General features: G+C 40.6%; 2 protein-coding genes and 2 non-coding genes across 5 annotated transcripts; 3 read left to right on the top strand and 1 right to left on the bottom strand.

Moving 5' to 3' along the window:
• Positions 1–1,366: 1,366 nt before the first annotated feature.
• NDUFS1 (NADH:ubiquinone oxidoreductase core subunit S1) lies at positions 1,367–16,820 on the bottom strand. 2 transcript variants are annotated; one of them, XM_076342426.1, is made up of 19 exons: positions 16,718–16,820; positions 15,650–15,717; positions 15,322–15,413; positions 13,764–13,871; positions 12,517–12,593; positions 12,347–12,428; positions 12,107–12,237; positions 11,171–11,356; positions 10,548–10,682; positions 10,023–10,137; positions 8,871–9,016; positions 8,125–8,253; positions 6,778–6,907; positions 6,127–6,287; positions 4,429–4,583; positions 3,652–3,827; positions 2,766–2,900; positions 2,484–2,556; positions 1,367–2,167 (listed from the first exon to the last, which is right to left on the bottom strand). In XM_076342426.1, the coding sequence occupies exons 2-19, from the start codon at positions 15,711–15,713 to the stop codon at positions 2,076–2,078; spliced, it is 2,187 nt and encodes a 728-aa protein (XP_076198541.1). In that variant the 5' UTR covers positions 15,714–15,717; positions 16,718–16,820; the 3' UTR covers positions 1,367–2,075. The 2 variants fall into 2 exon arrangements, with proteins under 2 accessions (XP_076198541.1, XP_076198540.1); XM_076342425.1 differs by lacking the exon at positions 16,718–16,820 and adding an exon at positions 16,537–16,677.
• Positions 16,821–17,156: 336 nt separating this feature from the next.
• Positions 17,157–21,521, top strand: EEF1B2 (eukaryotic translation elongation factor 1 beta 2). Its single transcript, XM_076342424.1, has 6 exons — positions 17,157–17,290; positions 17,702–17,824; positions 19,215–19,338; positions 19,719–19,785; positions 20,431–20,556; positions 21,331–21,521. The coding sequence occupies exons 1-6, from the start codon at positions 17,211–17,213 to the stop codon at positions 21,483–21,485; spliced, it is 675 nt and encodes a 224-aa protein (XP_076198539.1). The 5' UTR covers positions 17,157–17,210; the 3' UTR covers positions 21,486–21,521.
• On the top strand, positions 19,567–19,646 carry LOC143162643 (small nucleolar RNA SNORD51). Its single transcript, XR_012995735.1, has one exon. It is a non-coding gene; the product is annotated as a small nucleolar RNA SNORD51 (small nucleolar RNA).
• On the top strand, positions 20,053–20,186 carry LOC143162645 (small nucleolar RNA SNORA41). The gene has a single exon (XR_012995736.1). It is a non-coding gene; the product is annotated as a small nucleolar RNA SNORA41 (small nucleolar RNA).
• Positions 21,522–23,513: the final 1,992 nt, after the last annotated feature.

The raw sequence follows: 23,513 nt of genomic DNA, 5'->3' as shown, positions 1-23,513 counted from the left end.
AGTTTCCAACAGTCAAATTCATGAAGAGCCTTGTTGCTACTATCAAGTTTGGCTGAAAAGTTCTATACTCGGTGACTGGTTAGGTGGGGAAGAAGGTAGAAGCAGGACAGACAGTGCCACATGTACTTCTTATCCTTCATGTCTTTCAAGATAAGGGCTGGACACTTTTTGAATAGAAATAAGGATCTCCTATATACACTAACTGAAGGATGCAGAGCTTTCAAAAAAACCAAAAAAGTAATGTGTACCAGAGCTCCCAGAGTTAAATAATGCTACAACATTTAAAGCAAAAAAATAAATTTCTCTAAAGCTTTTGAACCTTTATAATTTTTTAAGTGAAGAAGTGGTAACTGACTTGCTGCACAGCTGAAATTATTCCTCTGTGTTTGTACAACACGGATTTTCAGGGGAAAAAAAAAAAAAAAAAAAAAAAGGTTTTCATCCTAGGAACCTGAGAACCAAATGTTTTACTGAATATAGGATTCAGCTACACCCTTTCCTCTTAAACCTACCATCTGTGAGAAGAGCCAACTGCCTTGCTTTTGGCATATGTTCTCACACAAATTCTTCTTTTGCTATGTCCCTGCCACAAATCCCTCTTCCTCCTAAAGAAGTAACATTCCACAAGGACAACATGAAGGTTTTATGCTGTATTTGGTCATGCATATGGACATACACGCTATGGGGTCCTGTGAACTGCTGCACTAAAAAGAGACTACGGTATTTCTAGATGTCTCTAACATGCATAGTAGTATCTTTGAATAAAGTGAATAGTTGTCTTTATTTTGTACCACCAAGAGAACTGACCCTGTTGGTAACTGGAAGATGGCAAGCTGAGTCAAACAATGTCCAATATTTAAGACTTAGTCAGCTAGTGTAAGGACACTGGGCTATACCAGGATAACCAGGAAGAGTTTTCTTCCTCGGCAGAAGGAAAACGATTTTTAAAAATTACTTGCTTGTAACTGAAAAATTTCAAACATGGAAGAAAAAAGGAATTCTATAAAGCTAAGGCTTGAATAGCAGCATGCTCATGCACTCAGTATTATTCTATACTGGAAAATGTAGCTTTTTCCTCATGCAAAATTAACTTTTTTTTTTTTTAAATAAAGTTGGAAGTGCACGATTCCTGGAAGGATTACTCCAAACCTTATTACTCTAGTAGCCTGTTGAAGAGCAAGCTATCCTTCTTCCAAATTTACATTAACCAACGTAACAGAGGAGACAGTCGCTATGCTGAAGTCATTCTAAAGCTTAAAAAAAAAAAACCAACACACCACCACACAAAAAAAAAAACCCAATCCACCCACAACAGCACACACAACCCCTTCCCCCACTTTGCTATAAAAAGATCAGCGCACAGAGAAACTGAGATCTTTTCTGTATTTGAACTGGTGTAGCTATAGGCCTTTATCTTCTTGCTGAATTTTTAAAACAGTTCAATATGAGGAAGCTGTGTGAAAATTGCTTTTCTTTTTCACGACATCAACATTATTTTTATTTCCTCTATGAGTAGTTTCTCAACTGAAATGAAATGGAGAAACATACAAATATCTAGAGCAGTGGTAGGTCTGAATACTGACATAAACCAGGTATGCTTGACTCAAAAGAGGGACAACCTGCTCTGAAAGTGCATTACAAAAATAGCATGTTCACACTCTCACCAGTGCTTAAAATTAAGATACCTGGATACTCTGGAAGAAGGTTACAATCTAGTATTTTTGCCATGTAGACTTGTTCCTAGCAAATCAAGACTTACTGAGTTGCTTACTGAGTTCTTTTCATGCAAGAAGCGAGAGCTATATGAATTACATAGGTAATGGCTTGTTTGGTCTTATAATTTATTTGTATACAATCATCATGTACTCTGCCTCTGGGTACAGTAAGTTGAGTGCTGCATGTTCTCTCAGACACAACAGTCCAATAATATTATGGGACTATTTGAGCTGATGAAAATGTGAATGAAGAACAGAGAAATACAACGACCTAGCAAATAGATACTGAAAAAAAATAATCAGTCACAGCAGTTAACTGCACAAATACTTGGATGGAGGTGGTAGCAGTCTGATTAGTCTCTAGCAGCTGGCTGGCTCTTCTACTGCATGTGCACCTTCAACAACAGCTTTCACACACTTGGCCATTGTCTGGGATGCTCTACTGATTGAATCTGAAAACAAAATCCAAACACATGTCAGTGTGTTATAACTGTTCATTTTCAAAATGATACACAGACACAATACAAAAGAGACTTAGTACAGGACTGCATACAAAGAGGATAAGGAAAATTGCTTAGTTGAAAATATTGTCCAATAGTCTGTGCTTTATGCAAATTCCAAATCTTTTACTGGAAAATTTTGTTTCTTCAAAAGACTCAAATCCTACACATCTTAGTGGAAAGCTTTAAATGCCTCATAAGAGTCTTATTGTAAAGCTAAGTAAAATGTATTGCTGTTTTCAGAATGGAAAGGCCATCCTAGACATACCTGTCATATAAAAGTCTTTTATTGTGAGCTGAGGTGGAACAAGAGGATCAGCAAGAAGCTGTTGCTTCACTAACTGTGGCAGGAAAGGGAAAGAAAAAAAAAAAGAGAGAGAGTCAGCTTTATGATAGGAACTCATTACCAAAGCATTTGTTTAGTGAATTCAGCATTCAATGCAGGTCAAAGAATGCCTGTAGTACTGCATATGAAGAAGGCCTATTTCTTTAAAAAGCATCAAACCACGTAACAGCACTAAATCATGCCCAGATGCTTTAGTTTCGTTACCTTTGACAATTCATTTGCCTGGTTTAAGTAGTTAGCCTCTTCCACGTCATCGTATCGAACTAGATTAGGAGATACTTCTTCTAAACGCTTCCGTATTTGATCAAGGTTCTCATAAGGCAAGGTCATACCAGCCAACTAAGAGATTCACAGAAAGAAATGCCATCAAGTCTAGGGATTTAATACATAGTGGGGTTTAGATTACCAATCCATTAACATACCTAAAGTAAAATCAGGAAAAATCTACACTCCTGGAAACACAGGCAGTTATAACATACAAACAGAAGCAAAGTCACAGTATTCTGTTGGAAGTCTGATGCCTACAGTTAAGACTTCCCCATGTTAAAAAACTAGGTTGTCCTGTTTGCTATACAAAGGAAAAAAAGAAAAAGACAAGAAGTACTTTTCTCCTTCCACACAGATGTCACTTGTACTTTCCCTAGCTTACCACCAAAGTTGATAAAAGTTGATGCAATTATCAATGCATCTTGTTCCCAGTGACTAGTAAGCATGTATTTGACCTTATCTAATGATACCAGATCCTGTCCTATGAGTTCATGCCGTTTTCTTTCTAAAAAGCAAGAAACTGCATCCTCCCACCTGTTTCCTCTAAAGCACTTCATGAAGACCAACAGAATTTGCAAAGCTTCACCCATTATGCATTCCAATAGCATACGGCAGCTACAATATTAGTGCTATCCTCAAAAGGGAAACAGTATGATTTAACTCTCAGAATTAACAAAGGATTCAATACAAAACATTACTTCTTAAGACTACAGTCATGTATTTCCCTGAAAATGTACCTCTTCTTTGGAAATACTTTCAATATAAAAGGAACTTAACCTCTCAGTGTACTTTTATTAGAAGCAATTTATAACAGCAACAGTACCTCAGAGACAGCTCTGATAATTCTCCAGTCTTCCCTTGCCATCCCAGGAGGTGTTACAGCTACTCTTGTCTGCTGGGCCCTACCCTCAGTATTCATGTATGTGGCCGCCTTCTCTGTATATGCTGCTCCTGGGAGAATAACATCAGCCATAGGAGCTCCCACATCCCCATGATGCCCTATATACATGGAAAGAGGAAACAGTATGCCACCATACAAGACATAAGTAAGTCAAAATAAAAAGAAATGCTTTACTAACACAATACAGAATTTCTGTGTTCCCAGAAAAAAGGAGTTTCTAAGGTTCGCTTAACCAGTAATACAAAGCCTATTAGGCTGACTGCTCTGAGGTCTTACTTGCCTAATACTTTGGGGAGAATGAACAGACTACAAGCAGTAGTAAATGGTAGTTCAGTCTCTACAGTCACTCAGCTTTGGGGGGCTCCTGGAACAAGGATGCTTACTGAATTAAGGTAAGACCATGTTTTGGTATGATAGAACAGCTGGGAACCGACACCATTTTGTCTGCCAGGTTTGAAGCTATGCTCCAGAAGACCTAGCTGGTATGTATTCCCTTACTACTCATCAACAGTTTCTCATTTTTACCTAAGAAACAGGTAACCAGTATCTCAGTTATGTGTTGGAAGTTTATTTTCTGCGAAGAAATGGAAGGCTAGAATTTATCAAAGGGTCAGATATGTTTGTAAGAATATGCCACTGTTTAGGCTTTCTCTCCAGCTATTAGATAGCAACATTTCTTAATTTACATCTACTAATTACCTTGATAGATGATAAAACAATCCTTTGGCAAATCCTGACGTGTTATACAACCCGAATCTGCTCCCAAGAGATACAATACTTTGGGAGGATTTTTCCTAATTGCCTCCACTCCTGGTTTGAAACCCAGATCCAAAGCAGCTACCTGGCTTGCAACCCTGTAGGAAAAAACACATTATGACTTTAAGTTATTTCAGAATTCTCCTTCTCCCATCAGAACAGACCTAACTTCTTTTTTTGACTAAGTATTTCAAAGGGCCATAAGAGGTTTCTAACAGTAACAGGACAAAAATGAAGCATAAAGGCAGCTGAAAATTTTGTCAGAGTATTTGATAGAATATCAGGCTGGTTTTGCATTTTGACAAACTGATGCCATTTGAAGTTTTCACGGGGAATCTCACCTATTTAAGATGGGATAGCAAAATAAAGGCAGACGTTCCAGGGCAGGGCCTAGTGGCAGGCAGCTCACTTGTCATCTGGAACATCAAGGTTCACATCTCAGCTATGAATTGAACTCAACAGGCCTTTAATTTAGGGCACTCACGTGGAAGATGAAAGACCAGCTACTGGACCATCAGCTACTCTGAAGCATCTATTTCATCACTATTCATTTATTCACACATAAAAATACTTTTAAAAGAATGAAATAATCATTCTTGTTTTCTGGCAGTCTTTTTCTTGTCCAAAGAAACAGTTTTGCATAATCAGGTGCCAGACTTACAATTATATTTAAAAGAAAAAAAGATTCTCTCTGTAGAGTACAGACCTTTCAATGTTACTGTTTGTCTGACGTAGTCAAACATAGAGGTTCCAATAAGTTAAGCTAGTTTTTACACTTAAAGTAGAAAGGATGGTGCACCAAAAGCATGCAAGTCAGTAATATGAAAGACTGCCAAACCACATGTAAAAAAAGGTATCATGAGTGTTCTTTAACATATCAGTGTTTTGGTATTAAATGTTTCAGTATCAACAGCAGGATTTTGTATTCAAGCTTCCTTCAGAGGACCAAGCCCTGCTCTTGCTATACTAGTTTTACATCAGTGAAGCTGCTTTTGGCAGAAGGACTTTGTTGAGTCTCTGAATCTGAGCGCCCCTACATTTGCTGAAATATTTTTTCCTTTACAGAGGTAGTCAATTTGACAGAGTTTTAGAAAGAAAGTCGGGAAGGACTGTCCCAAAAGAAGCTTGCCTATTAAAAGGAATAATATCCCAATAAACTGAGTAAGATCAAAAGCCCTAAAATGAAAAGCTTTGAAGGTTTTCTATTAACTATTCAGTTAAGAAACTGAACAGTAAAAGGAATATTGTAAGAAATCGTATTATTTAAATACTCTTGCCATTTTGTTTGTTTTTCATCCTCTAGACCATCAACACTGGTCTGCTGTGCATTCTACTGAGCACTGTGGTATGTTATTAAGCTCTCCTGTATTCTATACCTCTAAGTTTAAAGTTTAAGTTCTACATTTAAATATAATAGATTAATAAAACCTCATGGAGAACCTGAAAAGTTTGCCAGGTCAAGGAACCCATTTTTATTAAAAAGTTTCTGCTAGTTTGTATTTCTATTTTTTATATTCCCTACAGGTTCTAACCTGATAAGCCGCTAGTGTGTACACAAAGAAATCTGCACACATACGTTGTGGTAACTTGTGTAGGCCCAGCGTGAATTAAAGTGGCTTCCAAAAAAGCTTTAAAGCAAACCTGTGAAGGATGTTCATGACTTTCCAATCAGAACCAACACCGCTCTTAGTCCTGGCGTTTTGTGCAATGGTGGAAACGGCAGCATGGATAGCTGCTCCGTCACTGCGCTGCAGTGCTGCACTACCTACCACCACCATTGGCTTTTTGGCCTGGTCGAGGACCTGTGCAAGTAAAGAATCAATAAATTCATTCCAAGGCTCTGAAGACAATTCTTGGTGCAGATAATGTAATAAATCCCGTAATTTCTACGTAAGTCTTCCATGCAAAGCTACGGTTCTGAAATGGTCATTGTTTCATTTAGGCATAAAGCCAAAAGAAACTGCTACAAGCAGTATGCTACCCTGTCAATACAGAACTATACTCTCGATAACCAGGCATTTAAATGGAAACAGCAGCGGCTGAAATAGCCTGTTTTATATCAAGAAATATTCCAGGAGTTTCCTGCACTGCAAAGTTTTACACACCCGAATATATTAAACAGTTCACACATACTTGGTGGACACTAATCATTACCTCATCTCTGCATTTGATTAAAAGCAAATAACTCCATATGCAACATGGTACTTCTCTTCAAATCTATCTCTGTGGGGAATTCAGATTATTATTCAATACATCTGATATTTAACAGTCACACTCTTAAGTTGTGCATACCTTGGAGAATGCATGTTTTCCAGAAGCAATGTCCTGGAGTGTCTGTGGGGACTCTCCTAGATGATCATAAGTGTAGGTCAAATTCACCAGAGAGCCAACAAGGGCCACTTGCAAGTCATTGTGAAGCCAGCTGAAAACACAGCAAACATTTTATAAAAATCAAAGAAATACAGAGTTTTACTCAACCAAAGCCACTAATTATAATTTTAGCAATGACTTGAAATAGGATGCAAATTCTTTCAAAGGAATGTAAACGGTATTCATTGTTTTGGTAACATGCAGTTTAGCATTATTCTGACTGTTAAGCAAGCTTAAGGTTTTTTTAGGAGGACTACTTCTCTACGTACATTCTGGGACCAGTGCAGCAACATGCCTTACATGAGAAGTTCGTAACTCAATTCCCTCCTCCCCTCAAATGTCGGTCAATTCAGTGGAAAAAAAGGGTTGCACAAAATGAGGTGCTACAACTTTAAACCATCTTTTCCAGTGTTAGGCAAAAACAAAACAAAACCCCACACACACCTACAGCTACTATTAAGTTTATTTAGCTTGACTTAACTCTTAGTTACTTCAGAACTGAAGTTAAAGTCATTTGTAGGAGGAAAGAATTCTGAATTTGACAGTGATCACGGTTTTAGAAATCCACTTATTTCTTAGATAACCAGAGAAAAATTTAGTCGGTTAGAAATTTCTCCTTTTTTGCAGCTTCTCATAGCACAGACTTAAAGATATATGAATCGTTCATAAATTTCACTGCATTTTTTCCTCTCAAAATTTTAAGGCCACTATTGTTTAAAATTATATACTTTGGAAGATCCCAGCATTAGGAAGGACAGGGCTTTTATAAACCTCATTTGTCTCCTGCTGACGTATCTTTAATTAAATTGCATTAGCTATGTTCAAAAGTTTGGGAAAGTCACGTTACTTGCCAAAGAAAATGTTAAACTTGAATGACCACTTCTAAAATCAGCAAGTCTGATTTGTTACAACAATACAAAAAGCAGCAAACTGATGCTGAAAATAATTCTTTAAGGAATATGCTTTAACAAACTTCTGTAAGACAGAAAATTTGAGGTGTCTGTGTAATGTAACAGAGGAATAAATGTCTGAGTATATGAACTTACATAAAATGTCAAAGTGAGAATGAACAAAACATAGCTATATACTACAGGGAGAAGAGACCCCTTTTTTCTACACATGTATCGCCATTCCCTTTACTAAAAGGTGAACTAAATCCAGTGAGTCTGTCTGGATGAACGCTCTCAACTTACTGCCTGTGGCTCCACCTGAGCACTGTACCAAATCCAGATGGATTTGCATGCTTATTCACCACCAAGGAATACAAACCTCTTTCGAATTCTAGCATTAAAAAGCGGTGCCTCAAAGCGTGGATTGGTGCCAACCAGAAGCAGGACATCTGCCTCCTCCACTCCGGCAATCTTTGTATTAAGCAGGTAGTTAGAGCGTAAATCTGTGCTATAACAAAAAGATGTAAGAAAGAGGATGAGAATTCAGTAAAGGGAAGGAATGAAGATATGGTAAAGATTCTAGATGCTCAAAATATTTTTTCATCTCAGGAAAAGAAAGGGAAAGAAGAGATTTCTCAATTCAAATTACTAACCCAAATAAAAAGTAAGGCTTCTCTCTTTCATGAGTATCAAAGACAGCAAAACATATAAGGAATTACAATGTGGATATCTCCTACATTTACAGTTATTGTCAGCCTTCACAAACTTCATCTGCTATTACAGTTTACAAGGTCATAATTGTACTATGGTTTTCACAACACAAATAGAAATAGGTTAAGTTATCCAGCTTACAACAGAGTCTAACTGGCTTTCAGTAGCCTACTGTTAAACTGCAGCAGCCTCAACATACAGTAAAGTGTGCAACCCTTGCTGTAGTAGAGACTATGTATCAACTCATAATACATAAATACTGTCTATAAATGAATATTGTAAATTCAAACAAAACCTGCTAATGCATCAGCAATTGCTATCCTTGGTCATTTCAGAATCTTACAATGAGATGATTTGCAGACTGGAAAGTTTATTAACATACTAATTACAAACATACTTTGCCTGAACACTTACCCAGCTCCGGCAGTAGGGAAGACCTCTTCAGTGCAGAGCGTATCACAATTTACTCTATTCAATAAATCTTTCAGAGCGATTAGCGCTTCTGCATCCACCAGTCCTCCTACAATTGCTGCTACTTCCTTCCCTTTGACAGCCTGTAGCTGAAGAGAGAGAGAAAGTATAAACTTAAGCAAAAGAAACCATTGAAATAAATTCCCATTTGGCCCAGGTAAATGTTTGTTACATTAGGATGTGCCAAAGCCAGCAGTGCAACCGCTAGCCTGGAGCAGCACAAACTGATCAGCAGTGTCTGACTTCCGCAAGGCAGCAACTCCAGCTCCTTCAGAACTCATGATAAGCAAAGAACAGCTCTCTGTATTCTATGCAGGCCTCTCCCACTTGAGTTATTGCTCAGATGTGGCTAATTCTCATTTGGTGTGGTGAGGAGAGGAAGATTGGTGAATGCTTTTATTTTAATGAAGCTACAGTGCAGACAGAATACAAACTTCCATAACACAAGCTCAGGTAGCAAGCTCAACTCAAAGGTATTATCTGAGAAGCAATAGTTTTCATAACAAACCCTGCTACTGTACCACAGGCAAAAACATCCTTGAGGAAAATTTAATTACAGTTATTCAACTCTACTTTGTCCCACGTAAAATTTTTAATCAAAATCCTGAGCAGTCATGCAGCACTTCGTTTGAGCAGGAGAATCAATCACCACGCAGAGAAAGCACTGAGGCAAGCACAATTCAGATATGAGTAATAGAGAATTAATGGCTTTGATGGCAAAAGTGGTGATAGCACAGTTTAAATAAATTTAAAGAAGTCTTCAGATAGATCAGAGTAATTCAGGAAAGTTGGTTCCTCCCAAATTTCTGAAGGAACAGTTTAGTTTCCTATTTAAATAAAAGTAGTTTCTCTCCCAGTGCCCCAAATGAAATCATGATAAGACTAAGTTTTTCAGATGGTCTAATCCATGAAAACAGCAAATAATATTCAAAAGAAAAATTTTAAGTGGAAATACAATGGATTAGAAGTCAAATGCTCCCCTCTAACCTTACAGAAAAAAGCCCTTTTCTATATAACTGTTTTCATATTAATCATTGTAATATGTCCAGCTTTAGAAATTAATTTTATGCTACATATATTGAAAATTGTTCTTACCACACCAGCAACACGAGTTAATACATCCTCCCATGAGGCATAAACAAATAGTCCTTTCTCATTTTTAATCATTGGCTGAGTAAGTCTCTGACGCTTCAGACCATCATAAGCAAACCTAAGTGAACACCACTAACATTATTAAAGAGCAAAGACAAAGATAATTGTGTATACCAAATATTTTCTAAGACTGAGTTTTCTAACAGCTTGCAATGATTAGAGAAGAGAAACACAAGAAATATTTCCCCTGAAAGTTTAACTTTTCCTTCTCGAAAACAAGCAAAAAAACCTGTGATACAAATTAAAAAAAACCTGTAAAAAAAAGCTACAAAAATGAAAACATTGGAAAACTCAGTAACTTCAATTATAGTTTTAAAAACATATTTTACCAATTATTCTTTACTATAGCTTTACAATATTAACAGTGGAATCCAGAAGTCAGTGCTACTGTCCACATTTCTGGTTCTGCAAAGTGTGCCTTTAATGCGTGCATAAACGTACACATGGGTACAAACACCTCCCACACACCTTGTTTTGTCAGATATCCATTCCTCGTTGATATCTTCATGCAGCCTTGGCAAAATTCTCATCACTTCTCCAGTTCTCGTGCTCACTACGATGTTGCTTCCAACTGCATCAAGAACATCAATTGACTCTACCTTCCTGTTTAGAAGAACAAATAAACCATTTGCAGTTTTCTAGCAAGCAGCAACAGACTGCATAACAAACAAAAAAACAAACAGAAAAAAAATAGTGCTTTAGGTTTAGCTTTAGATATACATATAAGAGCTTAGTTTCACAAGGTATTTTAAATAATATCCTCAACAATTACTGAGTTAGTGAATTTGAATTTTCCTTTATACACATTTTTTTTTACTGAGCAATCAGCACAACCTACAAGTCCAAAACATGTTAAGAATAAAAATAAGGGAAGAATAGTCTACAAACTATAACATTCTTCCTTTTCTTGAATGAGCTGTGAGTAAATAACAGAATTTATGTTAGATTCGGTCTATGGAAAAGTCTACAACAAAAACACAGAGAATAAAAATCAGAGAAAACCCTTAGTATCACAGATGGACATACTCTAAGATAAAGTCTATGACAGAAACAGAGAAACCTGCATCTTCAGTAGGAGTTAAGATACATACCTTGTCTCCCATGGGCGTGCAGTAAAGGCATATGGCTTGGAGGTAAGAGCACCAACTGGGCAGATGTCAATAATATTTCCTGATAACTCAGACATGAACATTTTTTCAACGTAAGTACCAACTTGCATATCGTTTCCTCTTCCGGTTGTTCCCAAGTCATCTACCCCTGCAACCTCACTAGCAAACCTGGTAGATGCAAAAAGAATGAAAAACAAATCTGGAATGTACAACAGCAGCAACATAGCACATTTTTCAACCCTTATCTCATTTTCTTAAGATAAAACATTAGCTTTAGTTCATACACCTGAAAGAAGAAAACAATTGCTTAGACGCATTAGTCAGTGCCATCACATGCAGGACTATACATCTGCAGAATTTCATTCAGACGAGGCTACAAAAACTAGGTGGAGTTAAATCAAAAAACAGAGCAGTTCAGTGCTCATTGAACTTCACAGTCTGAGTCCAAGATTAGTCCTAACTAACAAGTTCTTTCTAGAATTAGGCAGGTACATTGTATTCTTTTCCTTCTGGCTCAAGTTAGCTGGTACTGAATCTCAGGACTACAGAAGAGCATAAATACAGCTACCAGAAGCTGTCAAGAATAAATAAATCTTGCAACTGTGGCTGAGGAAGTCACTTATTAATGTTTTAAAATCCACTCTGGCACTAACACCATGGGACCAGTTCTGCCCTGTAGAATTCCGATTTCACTTTCATGTTTTGGCCACCTCTCTCCATCTCCTGCATGACAGCTGTCTGGTACCTCTGGGAAACCAGCCATCAGTCCTTACCAGAAATAAAATTCTTCAGTACAGTCAGTAAAGAAATAAGAAAAATTGACTGCCTCTCATGGTGTTTCTTTCACAAGTAACAAACTGCTATAAATACACCTGCTCAGTACTCTCTCCAGTGAAAAAAAAAAAAAAAGGACATTACCTGATACATCGAGTGCACTGTATACACCGAGTCATGATTGTTTTGACTAATGGGCCAATGTTCTTGTCCTCCACAGCACGTTTTCCCTCTCTAAATCTACTCCTATCGCTGCCAAACATCATTGATTGATCCTAGAACAGACAACAGAAAACAGACATATCCAGGCTGCTGGAAAGCACAATTTCACCTAAGACAACAGTATTAATACATAAGTCTAGACAATTTAATTGGATGTTGTACCTGTAGATCACATTCTCCACCCTGATCACAGATAGGACAGTCCAATGGGTGATTTGCCAGCAGGAACTCCATTACACCCTCTCTGTTGGGTTCAGGAATTAAAGTTAATGTCAACTTTACATCATTTAGCAGATAGTACAACTAATCAGCTATAGGAGGCTAAAAGGTACCTTGCTTTCCTGGACTTCTCAGAGTTTGTCAGTATGTTCCAGCCCTTCATAACTGGCATGGCACAAGCAGCAACTGGCTGTAATCATACAAAGCAAGCATGAACGCAACATATTTCTTCTCAACATGGGCACAAACCCCAACCTCTCCCCCCCAAATTCTTACACAGGCATCTGTTATTAATTCAATATGTTGTAGAAATAAAAAGGTATCTGCAAGGAAAAAAAAAGAAGAAAATCTAACCCACAAAGTCACTCGAAGCAATATTTATTAATAATCTGCTATATAAAAAGGTTAATTATTTGTGATTTGTTTATTGTTAAAGTTGAAAATTTTACACTTTCAGGTTCCAATTCAAGTAGTTAATAGCAAGAAGAAAGTCAGTTGTAACAGATATAAGGCAAATCAAAGAGATTCAGCAGATATCTGGAAAACCTCTAGAACTGAAGTTCAGAGTATGCATCATTTTAGACATTTATTTGGACAAAGCCTATACAAAGAGTCTTGGAATAAAATTTGTCACAAGATTACTGCAAGATTAACAAAAACTCCTGCTCAGAAAATGAATCCCTCCTACTTTTCTATTACGTCACGAGATAGACCATCATGACTTCCATCTTTAGTGATAACCCAACATTTCCAGAGATGCAAAGCTCAAACTATGGAATTCAAGTTGAGGTGAGCTAGAGTTTTATATGTGAATGTAAGTATGTAATCCAAGACTGAACTCCAAAAGAATGCCTCAACTTTCTGCATAGATTTCTTGATACTGCTGAAGACAGCCTTCGATCCTGAAGTCAACTACTATTTTACAACAGACATCAATGGTACATAATGCATTAAAACATGAACTAATAAGTAACCACAATCTCTACTTAGCTAGGACAAAACTGCAGACACTAATCCTACAGCTAAATTCATACAGTATCTGAAGTTTACTATTTGTGTAGTATCAGCTGAAAATGTGTGGTTGAAGCATGAATTACAGAAAATAAAAATACATCTGACTGAAAATGCACAGCTATCAAATGCTCACGTCCGGGAGCAAAATAATCCATAAGAGCCTGAGAACTGACTTTGATCCATAGGCAATCACTGCGGTCCAGTGGGAAGAAGTGAAAAACCTGCTTCGAGCAGCTGAGTAACAACAATTTGTGTGCTAATGACAGTACAAACAATTATTTACAAGATTTGAACTAGGCCCTAAGTACAGCAGAAAATTGTAATTCCTACGAAACATATCCAATACCTTGGGAGCTTTCTCTATTTCCACAAGACACATCCTACAGTTTCCAGCAACAGAGAGACGATCATGGTAACAAAAACGAGGTATCTGAATTCCAGCCTTTTCACAGGCCTATAAAGAGTAAGAAACAAAGGATAATTAAATTTTAGTTAGACCTTTCAGTTCCACCTCATAAAACATTATTCAGTTTTTCAAAGAATAACAGTGTTAGTGCTCAGGAAGGTAGTGCATTCAACCTTTCATCTTAAGAAGTGATCATAAATAAAAAACAGTGGTCAAGCAGAAACATGTCAGGCTATCAAATACATTTTTTCCAAAATTTGTAACTGATTGAGGAGATGAGAACTGACCTCTCTTTCATTCTTTCCTCCAGGAACAGAGATAATTCTCTCTAATATATAGGACACTAGCAATAAAAATAACTTTTACAGAAAGCATGCACTATTTAAATAAAAGTGCACAAAAGAGGAAAATTTGAAAAATATAAAGGAAACAACAATGGGCGTAATGATTTCTGGCAATTCAGCAACACTAATACTCTCTATAAAGGTACTGGAGTAGTACTGATAGTCAATCTTCAACTTCAGTAGAACCCCAAACTCAGAAACAGTCTTCCATGACATGTCTGAAGAAGAGATGGGAGGACAAAGACGGCAGATTTCCAGAGAACAGAGGAAGACAGCCTTTCCTGTGTAAAATCCCCATGGCTGATGGGATCTATGCTATAGCGCTAGCTATACCTGCCAGAAGAAACACCACTGAACTCAATAAAAAAGAACAAGATCTAATTTTTCTGACGATTTCTACAAAAAAAATTATCACATGTAAGCAAAATTAAAAAGCTAACAAAAAATAGCGTTTAAGAAAATATTACATTAGACTCCTGCTAGTGGCATTCTAATGCCAAAATAAATTAGTAACTTGTATCCAAAGAATGAGGGATCTATTTTGAAATAAACACTATGTACTTTAATGTTCTAACTCACTATACCACGTTCCCATTTTATGGCTTCTTAAAAAGAAGATCTTAAAAAGATCTACTTGAAGTTTTGGCCTGAAAAGCAACAATGCTGAGTACAGACTGGGAGATCCAGGTTCAATTTCTTCCCACACCAAGAAGAATAAAAGCAGCAAAGGATCAGCATTCTGAATCATAAGAACTAATAACCAAAAGGAGACAATCCCTGATTTACCTGAGACGCCACTTTAAGATACAAAATTAACAGGTTCTGAAAGACTAAGAGGTCACATAAAGTTCAGAGCTCGAATTTCAACCAGAATTTATCAAAGTCTGTTATTGCGGAGCGTAATTTTTTGCAGTTGGGATTCAAGCTGCATGCATCTTCTTTCAGGCAATCATGGCAGATGCTTCTTTTTCAAACACTGAACTCTTCCCCCCAAGGATTTCTACCATGTGAAACTGTATCACAGTCAGCGAAAACACCCATAAAGAATTGCAAGAAACAATGCAAAGGGGTTTTTTTTGCTATACAGAATATAACAGGCTGCCAAGAAGTGATTTGGGGAGTCCAAGAAAAATTCAGCATGCCACTCCTCGCACCTGAAGTACTGTGGTTCCTGGGTTCACCAGTACCGGCTGACCATCCACAAACACCTCTATTTGGTTGCTGGCTGCTGTCGCAGTTGTACGTCCTGAGAGACGTGGAAAAAGAAAACAAACGCTTTCAGTTACTGCTAGACGCAAACTGTCAGACCCCACGCTCCTTATCTTACAGTTATACAGTACTGATATAATTCCAGTTCTATAAATAGCACAACACAGAATTCCAGAGCTGCAAACAAAGTATGCATACGTGCCCTTCAGTAAGTCAATTACACGTACATTGATTTTATCACCATACACACACGCATAAACTAGAGACACTTACCACACACTTTGGAGGACTGGGCAACCCCAGCTAGGGTCCTGCGGACTGCAGGTAGTCGAAGCATGGTGCTTTGGTAAGAGAGAAAACAGCACTGAGTTTTTATCAGTTCAAATGTTTGCCGACAGGTTTTAAACAGGCAGAGTAAAAACTTCTGTACCAGTGGCAAAAAAGTATGTACGTGCCTCTATGTGCAGAGGAATAAGAAGTTACTTTCTTAAACTACAAGATACAGCTCTCTTTTTATAACTATCTATACTTCGTATGCATCTATGTCACATTACTGTAAAAGTGGTGCAAGTCACGATGACAAACAGCTGGCAGCCTAGCTCAAGCCACTAACTCTGCAAGAGCTGCCAGGAGCACGGACGAAGGAAGAGCAGCCACCCACAACGGGCGGCAGCTTCACGGCAACCGGTGCGTGTTTACGAACAAACGCAAAGGCACACAACAAGCGCTCCGCCGCCGTCCCGAGCGGCGGCTCCGGCCAGAAACCAAGCAGGCTCTCCGCCTGCAGCGGGCCAACGCGCGGGGCGCCTCCCCGCCCCGTCCCCCCAGGGACCGCGCCGGGGCCTTGCCAGACGGCGCAGCTCGGCGGCGGGCCCGGCGTCCCCATCCCCGCCGGCGGGGCCTTCCAGGTGGGCGCCGGGACACTCCGCCACAGCGCCGGGGCCGAGGGCGCGGCCCGCGGCAGCGCCGCCCGGCGCGGGGGGTCACCTTGGAGGCGCCTCCACCGCTGCCCGCCGGGCAGCCCCCGGCCCGCCGCGGAGCCCCTCAAGGGCACCGGGAGCGGCTACGGGACGAGGGTGGCCTTAACAGCGCCGCCGCAGCCCGCCGTCCCCGTGCTGCGGAGGCGCCGCCGCCGTCCCTGCCGCGGCGTCCGCCGTTACCTGGCGCGGGACAGGCGGCGGAGGCGCCCCAGCCTTCCCCGCCGCTGCGCGGACTGCCCTCCGCCTCGGCCTCTACGGCGGCGGCCTCGGGCCTTTCCGCCGCTCCCCGGAGCCTCCTTCGGCTATCTCAGCGACGTGTGTCGCTTTCTGACGCGCGCATTCGGCAATCTTCGGAACTAACCGCTTCGGGGATTTCCGTCAGATTATCGGCGAACGATGGAACTCGGCAGTTTCCGCCGTTCTCCCAGAGCCTTCTCGGCCACCGTCAGACACGCCACCCTCGGCAATTTCCGTCTCCTTCCGCTTCTTTCTTCGGCCAACTCCGGCAACTTCCGCTGGTACCTGCGGGGGGGGGAGGAGGGGGGGTGTACAGGGAATGCTGCGGTCCCCTCGTAACACTGGAAAGCTTCCTGGGCTTTATCACTGACTTCACGTTTATTACCCCGATCCTTCCCGCACCTCTGACGCCCTGCCCGCTGCACGCCCTGCGTTGGAGCAGCCAACCCGCGAGGAACTACTTCGCGGTTCATTCTTGTGGAGGGATATATGTGCGTGCAAAGTTGCGGAGGGATATCGGCTGGTATATAAAGGCGGCGCAGGGGCTGCTGGGCCTCTTTGCGCGGCGGTCGGGCTGAGGGTGCGGGCGGGAGCGTGTGTGCCGCGGCGTTGCCGTTATGGGCTTCGGGGACCTTAAGTCCGCCGCTGGCCTGCGGGTCCTCAATGACTTTCTGGCTGACAGGAGCTATATCGAGGGGTGAGAGGCGGCTGGGGGAGTGCTGGGGCTCGGTGGAGTGGGCCCGGGCCGGGCCGCGGTGAGGCCCGCTGGCCTGACGGGAACTAGCGAGGGGGGGCGGGGGGCCGTGCCGGCGCGGGGGGGCCTTTAGTCAGGCGTGCCTTTCAGTCCCTGGCAGCTGCTGCCGCAAGGCCGCTATGGGAGGCGCAGCGCCGGAGCCGGCCGAGCTCGTGGGCCGCTACAGCGCGCCCGGGGTGCCGAGCCCGCCTGGCTTCTCGCGCTTCTGCGGTGCTCTCCGCTGGGCTTAGCAGCAGCCTGGCGGACGGACCGAGCTGCTGCTGCGGCGCGGTCGTCTCTGTGCTTGGCGGCTGCCGCTTCACATCCTCCTGCGTGCACCGAGGAAGGGGGTTAACTTCGGCTTATTCTCCACAGGTACGTCCCTTCTCAGGCTGATATAGCAGTCTTTGAAGCAATCGCTGCCCCACCTCCTGCAGACTTGTTTCATGCTCTTCGGTGGTACAATCATATTAAGTCGTACGAAAAGCAAAAGGCAAGGTATGGTTAAACTGCAAAGCTGGAATATGTGTGCGAACTGGCCTACGAAGTGTTGCATTTGTTTTTTTCGAGTTTGAACAAAACGGTGTTTTTTCACTGGTACCATGTGGCTTTTTGTGTTGTCATTGGAACTGGAACAGCACTAGAAGCGGAACAGACTTTTTCTGTCAGTACGTTACACTTCTCAGAGTTTAGGCAACCTGATTCTGTCTCAGTTGCTGAGATTTCTGCTAAAACTTCTAAGAAAGGCTTGAGTTTTGTTGCTGCCACTTGCACAGATAACTATGCTGAAAGCTGGAAATTACTTACCAGTAATCGACCCCATAAAGGCAACACCAAAATGGATTAGAAAGTATTACAGGAGTCTTTAAAGATAAATATACAGTACGTAGATGATAAATAAGGAAAGTGGCTCGCTCAGGTTTTTAGTCCTGGAAGATAAAGCAAAATCAATGATTTGCAATGCAGAAGCACATATAAAGAAGGGGAAATATGAAAGCAAATGTTATCTTCTTTCTCTTTTAGTGATTTTAGTGTTCATGAAAGGTGCTGTATTGACATCCATGGAGACTGCAGGCCTCTCTAAAAAGGTACAGCATAGGTAGTGTCAGTACTGCTACACTGCCTCCTCTATGTGCCTCAGTCCTGTTCAGAGGGAACTCTTGCAAAGTTGGGTGGCTCAGTCACCAGCCCGTTTGGGAAGCTCTTATAATGCTAAAGGGGACTGAGATTATAAAGTTGCTTCACAAAGTCCACTCTGTGGAAACTACGTCTAGTTCCTGAAAACTAAAGCGAGTCTTGGGACTCTCGTAACAGCAGTTCACGGTAACAGTAGAACTACGAGCTTGTTCTAAGACTACAGAACTGTATGAGCTATAGGAGAAGACTAATTCAGGGGGGTCCGGTCCCTTGCGTGCTGTTGAGAGCTATCTTTCAGAGCAAAGCATTCGCTGAAACTTCCAAAATCACAGGATCAGTTACCTTGCAACAACGTGTTGTCTGTTGCTATTAGTTTTTAAACAAACGAAAATATTTTTAGGGAAGCATGAGAAGTTGATAACTCTTCCTACGCAGAATACAATGCAGATAAATGATTACAATAAGAAAGCTTTTTCTAGCCATATACCTAGGTGGAGCAGCAATGTTGGGCAGGATCGTGTCAGCTTAGATGAACAATCTTTGAATATGGGATTTGCTGTAGTCTCAACTAGCATGTCGGGAGCATTGAGGATTGTCTTTGGGGAGGTTCTGTTTTCAAGTAGCAGAATTAGATACTTCGTAAAAATGCTGTGCTAAAAAACCTATGAATGGGCTTGTAGGTACATTGACAAATCAGCAGTATTTGTATTGATATTTGAGTAGGTTCCTGATACCTGCCATTTTCTTTCAGCTTGCCAGGAGTAAAGAAGGCTTTGGGGAAATACGGTCCTGCTGATGTTGAGGACACAACAGGTGCAGCCACAGATAGCAAAGATGATGATGACATTGACCTTTTTGGATCTGACGATGAGGAGGTACTTGGGACCTTTTTGTATTGTATTTGGGTTTTTTAGAAATACCCAGGTATGCAGATTTTTGCCTTAACTAGTTTAAGTTACTTAAATTTGTGACCTTGATACCAGATCCTACTTGGAATTCTCAAATTCAGCTGTCTTTGCAGAACAGAAAAGCTTGGAAGGTAAAAACTCTAGAGTTAGAAAGGAATGTGTTGCAATGGGGTGAACTGTCTACTTTAACTTCGACTGGTTACATGATGAATAAAACAAAAAATCACCATCTTTCGGCTGACAGTTGTGATGATTTGTTTTTGCCTGAGTACATGCCAGTCAATTTGGTAATGCTTTAAAGATGCAGGGTTTTGGTGCTTCTCTGTAACTTTAGATTTCTCTTTCAGGAAAGTGAAGAAGCAAAGAAACTGAGGGAAGAACGTCTGGCCCAATATGAATCAAAGAAGTCCAAAAGTATGTCTACCAAGAAGTTACTAATCTTTTATGCTTGGGTTAATTTTCATGCATTTGAACAGGATGGCTAGAAGCGCCAATTCACTGTAATAGGTAAACTTGACAGGAATGAGATGGGAGTAACGCGCTTCACTTGAGTTGCCTGGGAGCTTAGCCTTTCCCATAGCAAATGAGAACCTTAACATAGTTTTTTGTCCTGTTTAATACGCTCTTCTTTGTCTTACCCAGAGGTAAAAGTTTAGAGAAAAGGCTGCAATATGCAAGTCCCTCCACAGCTACTGGTCTGGAACTGTTCAGAACTGTAGCAGTTGCAGTATTCCCTCTGTGGAAAATAAACTGTTACACGGCATTAAGCTCCTTCTCAGATCCTCTGAAAAGGACTTCCTATGTAACAAACAATGTTAGCTGCTTAATCTGTGTTTTCTTCTGAGACTATTTCAAGAACATATGTATCTACATCTTGAACATTGGGATATGCATAGCTTAAATACTTTCGAAATGTATGTTGGTACAAGAGGCCTGTCACAGCTATGTGAGGAGGTTCTTGTTCATGAAGTTGGAAAAGTTGTTGTAAAGCTAGTTTGCAAGCATATTCATGAATTTTTGAAAATATCTCAGCTTTTAATGGTGATTTTCTTCCCCTAGAACCAGCTGTTGTTGCCAAATCATCAATCTTGCTTGATGTGAAACCTTGGGATGATGAGACGGACATGGCCAAACTAGAGGAGTGTGTTCGAAGCATTCAGGCAGATGGCTTGGTCTGGGGATCTTGTAAGTAGGAGAAAATTTCAAAGCAGGGAGAGGGGAGATAGTGCAGTCTCTTAAGGTAGTGCATGAATAGGTAGACTTGCGGTCACTGTTTGCTGATGCTTGAAAATGTGGGTAGCTAAAACAGTGCAGGAATTGCAATATTACAGTAATTAAGTAATCTTGAAATAGTCAAAAAGGTGTGTTAGTGCGGCGGCCAGGTTAAGATTCAAATACAGGTTTTAAAAGCTTTAGAACTTTGGCTTTGCTATCCAGTGTCTCCCTGTACAGTTCCTGAAAGAATCATAGAATCATTAAGGTTGGAAAAGACCTCTAAGATCATCGAGTCCAACCATCAACCCAACACCACCATGCCCACTAAACCATGTCCCTAAGCGCCTCATCTACACGTCTTTTAAATACTTCCAGGGATGGTGACTCAACCACTTCCCTGGGCAGCCTGTTCCAATGTTTAACCACTCTTTCAGTAAAGACATTTTTCCTCACGTCCAATCTAAACCTCCCCTGGCGCAACTTGAGGCCATTTCCTCTCGTCCTATTGCTAGTTACTTGGGAGAAGGTAATGATGCAGCAAGGAAACACCCATACACCCACATCACTGGGTGACCACCTTGTAATGAATGCTGTGTTGATTAGGCAGTTTATAATACGGAACAAATTATGGGGTTTATGTGTTCCTGCAGACTATTTTGGTCAGTTCAATCTTAGATTTGCATTTTCATGCGATTCTACCAATCAAGGAGTACTAAATGCTTTTTTCTTTTTTTTTTTTTTTAGCCAAGCTAGTACCGGTTGGCTATGGTATCAAAAAGCTTCAGATCCAGTGCGTTGTTGAAGATGATAAAGTTGGAACAGATATGCTGGAAGAGAGAATAACAGCTTTTGAAGATTATGTACAATCAATGGATGTAGCTGCTTTCAATAAGATTTAAGACTTGATATATCTAGAATAAATGTAATTGCAAAAATTGGGCTGTGTCTGTAGTTACTTCAAAATCATGGTGTAATCCAACTCATAAATGTAAAATTTGGTTGATGGGTAAGGCAGAAGCTAAAACGAATTTCAAGGTTGCTCTAACACCCTACTGTAGTACTCAAGAGCTTAAGCAGAGAAAATGGAAAATTTACGTGTACCATCAACCCAGATTTAACGTTTACATGGCTTTAAAAATCTGAAATGCTGTCTGCTCCATTTTGGAGGAAGTTGCATCTCTGGAAATTTCTGTAATTTCTCTGGAAGGAGGGATGGCTTTAAGGGAAAAGCACAGGGCTCAGGCAAAGTGCAAATAACTTTTTTTTTAGCAGTCAAACAGTAGTATAAGTTCCTTTTGTTTAATAAGGGTGGTGACTAACCAAATACATCATGGCTTTTGTTGAAAGCTAAAATTCTGCTGTCACTGAGGGAGTGGAGATGAAGGTAAGTTAGAAGCAACACGGGGGACTGCAATGCATGAGAGATGGCAAGGCATATAGCGAAACAGACCTTTTATCTGGCCTGAGACTACCATGGTGTCTTCTCATCCCCTGTGGTGTGGACTTGGAGTGCTTTTCCTCCGAGGTGTGAAAACGTCTGCAGTGAAACTACTTCAAGTTTCGCATCTTTTCCGGGGCTGCTTAATTAGCGCAGCAAACAATGGTGCTGATAAAAGCTCCTGCTTTCATGTTCTAAGGTCCTTGCGCGTCCTGCACCTTAACAGCCTGGGCAGGCATTGGTTAGCCCGGGGAAGGCGACTAGGGGGCAGCATGCGCCTTCCACAAGCACTCTCGGGCACCAGCTGTCCGACCCCCCAGCGTGGACGTCTGAGGAGCAATGGGGTGCGGTCACCACAGGCTACAGCTAATGCAGGTGGATAATTCACTTGCGTAATAAACTTGAAGCATGCACCAGGCTAAAAACAACAAAAAAAGGCGTTCAATTAAAATGCAAAGATAAAGCAGCATAATTAATGACCGTTTGAGCTGCTTACTTGGCTCCAGATCGGTTTCTAGATCGATTTTGACATTTTTTAAAGACTGAAGAACCTATCGGAACTAAATTGTTTTCCAAAAACTATCCATAGGAATGATACAAATGTAAAAGCTGTCAAAGTTGCAAAGCTTCCAGACAAATTCACATTTCCAGGCCTTCTGTTGGCCTGAGGTGATAGAGAATTTATTGTGACCATGAAATGGTGGAAGCCTTTTATGTGCCACGTTGGTCACCCTGAGATGAAGGTGCTTGGTGCCGAAGCCTGACAGCAGCAGCTAAAATAACTCTTTTTGTTCTTCTTTCACAGAGCGTCTCTGTGCGGTTATCATCTGGCACAGCAGGTCCTGTTTCTCTCTGTTTAAAGGTCTGCCAACTTCAGATTATGTAAGAAAGAGCTTTGTTTTATAATTTGTCCAAAAAAAAATCTGCCTGACAGAGGTTTAAAGCATGATTAAAGAATTGAAAGTAAGTATAATTACAGGCTTCATTCCCACCTTCCATAAACTTAACTCCTACAGGACTAGCTTCATCCCGTGTGTAATTAATGCACAGTACCCTTTCTGTGGCAATTCTCTAGCTGTCACTTCTGCTAAATCATGTAGCTTAGTTCTAGCAATTCTGTCATGGTGCTGTTAAAAGAAAGAAATTAGCAAATGCTACATCAGAAAAAAATGAAATAAAAATTCTGACACAAAAATATAATTTTTATTATCCTTGGCCATCACTGTTTCTGACCTCCCATTCAGTGTGCTTCTTGCCTTTAAACTCTTTCCTTGACCTTGAAATTAAAGCTCTAAGTGGATAAAATGGTTTGATTTATAGACTGTAACTTTGCTAAAATACAGCACTATGAGCCATCCATCTGACCTGCCAGACTGGATTTTTGTGTGTGTTTTTCATTTATGCTAAGCATGCATGTACAAACTCTGCAGTTGTTGGGATTTCTTTTGTGGTTTTTTTTCCCCTGATGTTAGAAGGAAACTTGCTACAC

This window comes from Aptenodytes patagonicus, chromosome 6 (genome assembly GCF_965638725.1).
Source record: "Aptenodytes patagonicus chromosome 6, bAptPat1.pri.cur, whole genome shotgun sequence".
NCBI classification, from domain to species: Eukaryota; Metazoa; Chordata; class Aves; order Sphenisciformes; family Spheniscidae; genus Aptenodytes; species Aptenodytes patagonicus.
The sequence above is the reverse complement of the archived record's forward strand: the minus strand, read 5'-3'. Positions and strand labels throughout refer to the sequence as shown.

Coding starts and splice junctions, on each gene's coding strand:
- EEF1B2 (XM_076342424.1), top strand. CDS start 17,211: ATGGGCTTCGGGGACCTTAAGTCCGCCGCTGGCCTGCGGGTCCTCAAT. Junction 17,825..19,214: donor TACGAAAAGCAAAAGGCAAG/GTATGGTTAAAC, acceptor ATTTTCTTTCAG/CTTGCCAGGAGTAAAGAAGG. Junction 19,786..20,430: donor TGAATCAAAGAAGTCCAAAA/GTATGTCTACCA, acceptor TTCTTCCCCTAG/AACCAGCTGTTGTTGCCAAA.
- NDUFS1 (XM_076342426.1), bottom strand. CDS start 15,713: ATGCTTCGACTACCTGCAGTCCGCAGGACCCTAGCTGGGGTTGCCCAG. Junction 12,429..12,516: donor GAGAAGTCCAGGAAAGCAAG/GTACCTTTTAGC, acceptor TGAACCCAACAG/AGAGGGTGTAATGGAGTTCC. Junction 2,557..2,765: donor AGGCAAATGAATTGTCAAAG/GTAACGAAACTA, acceptor TTCCTGCCACAG/TTAGTGAAGCAACAGCTTCT.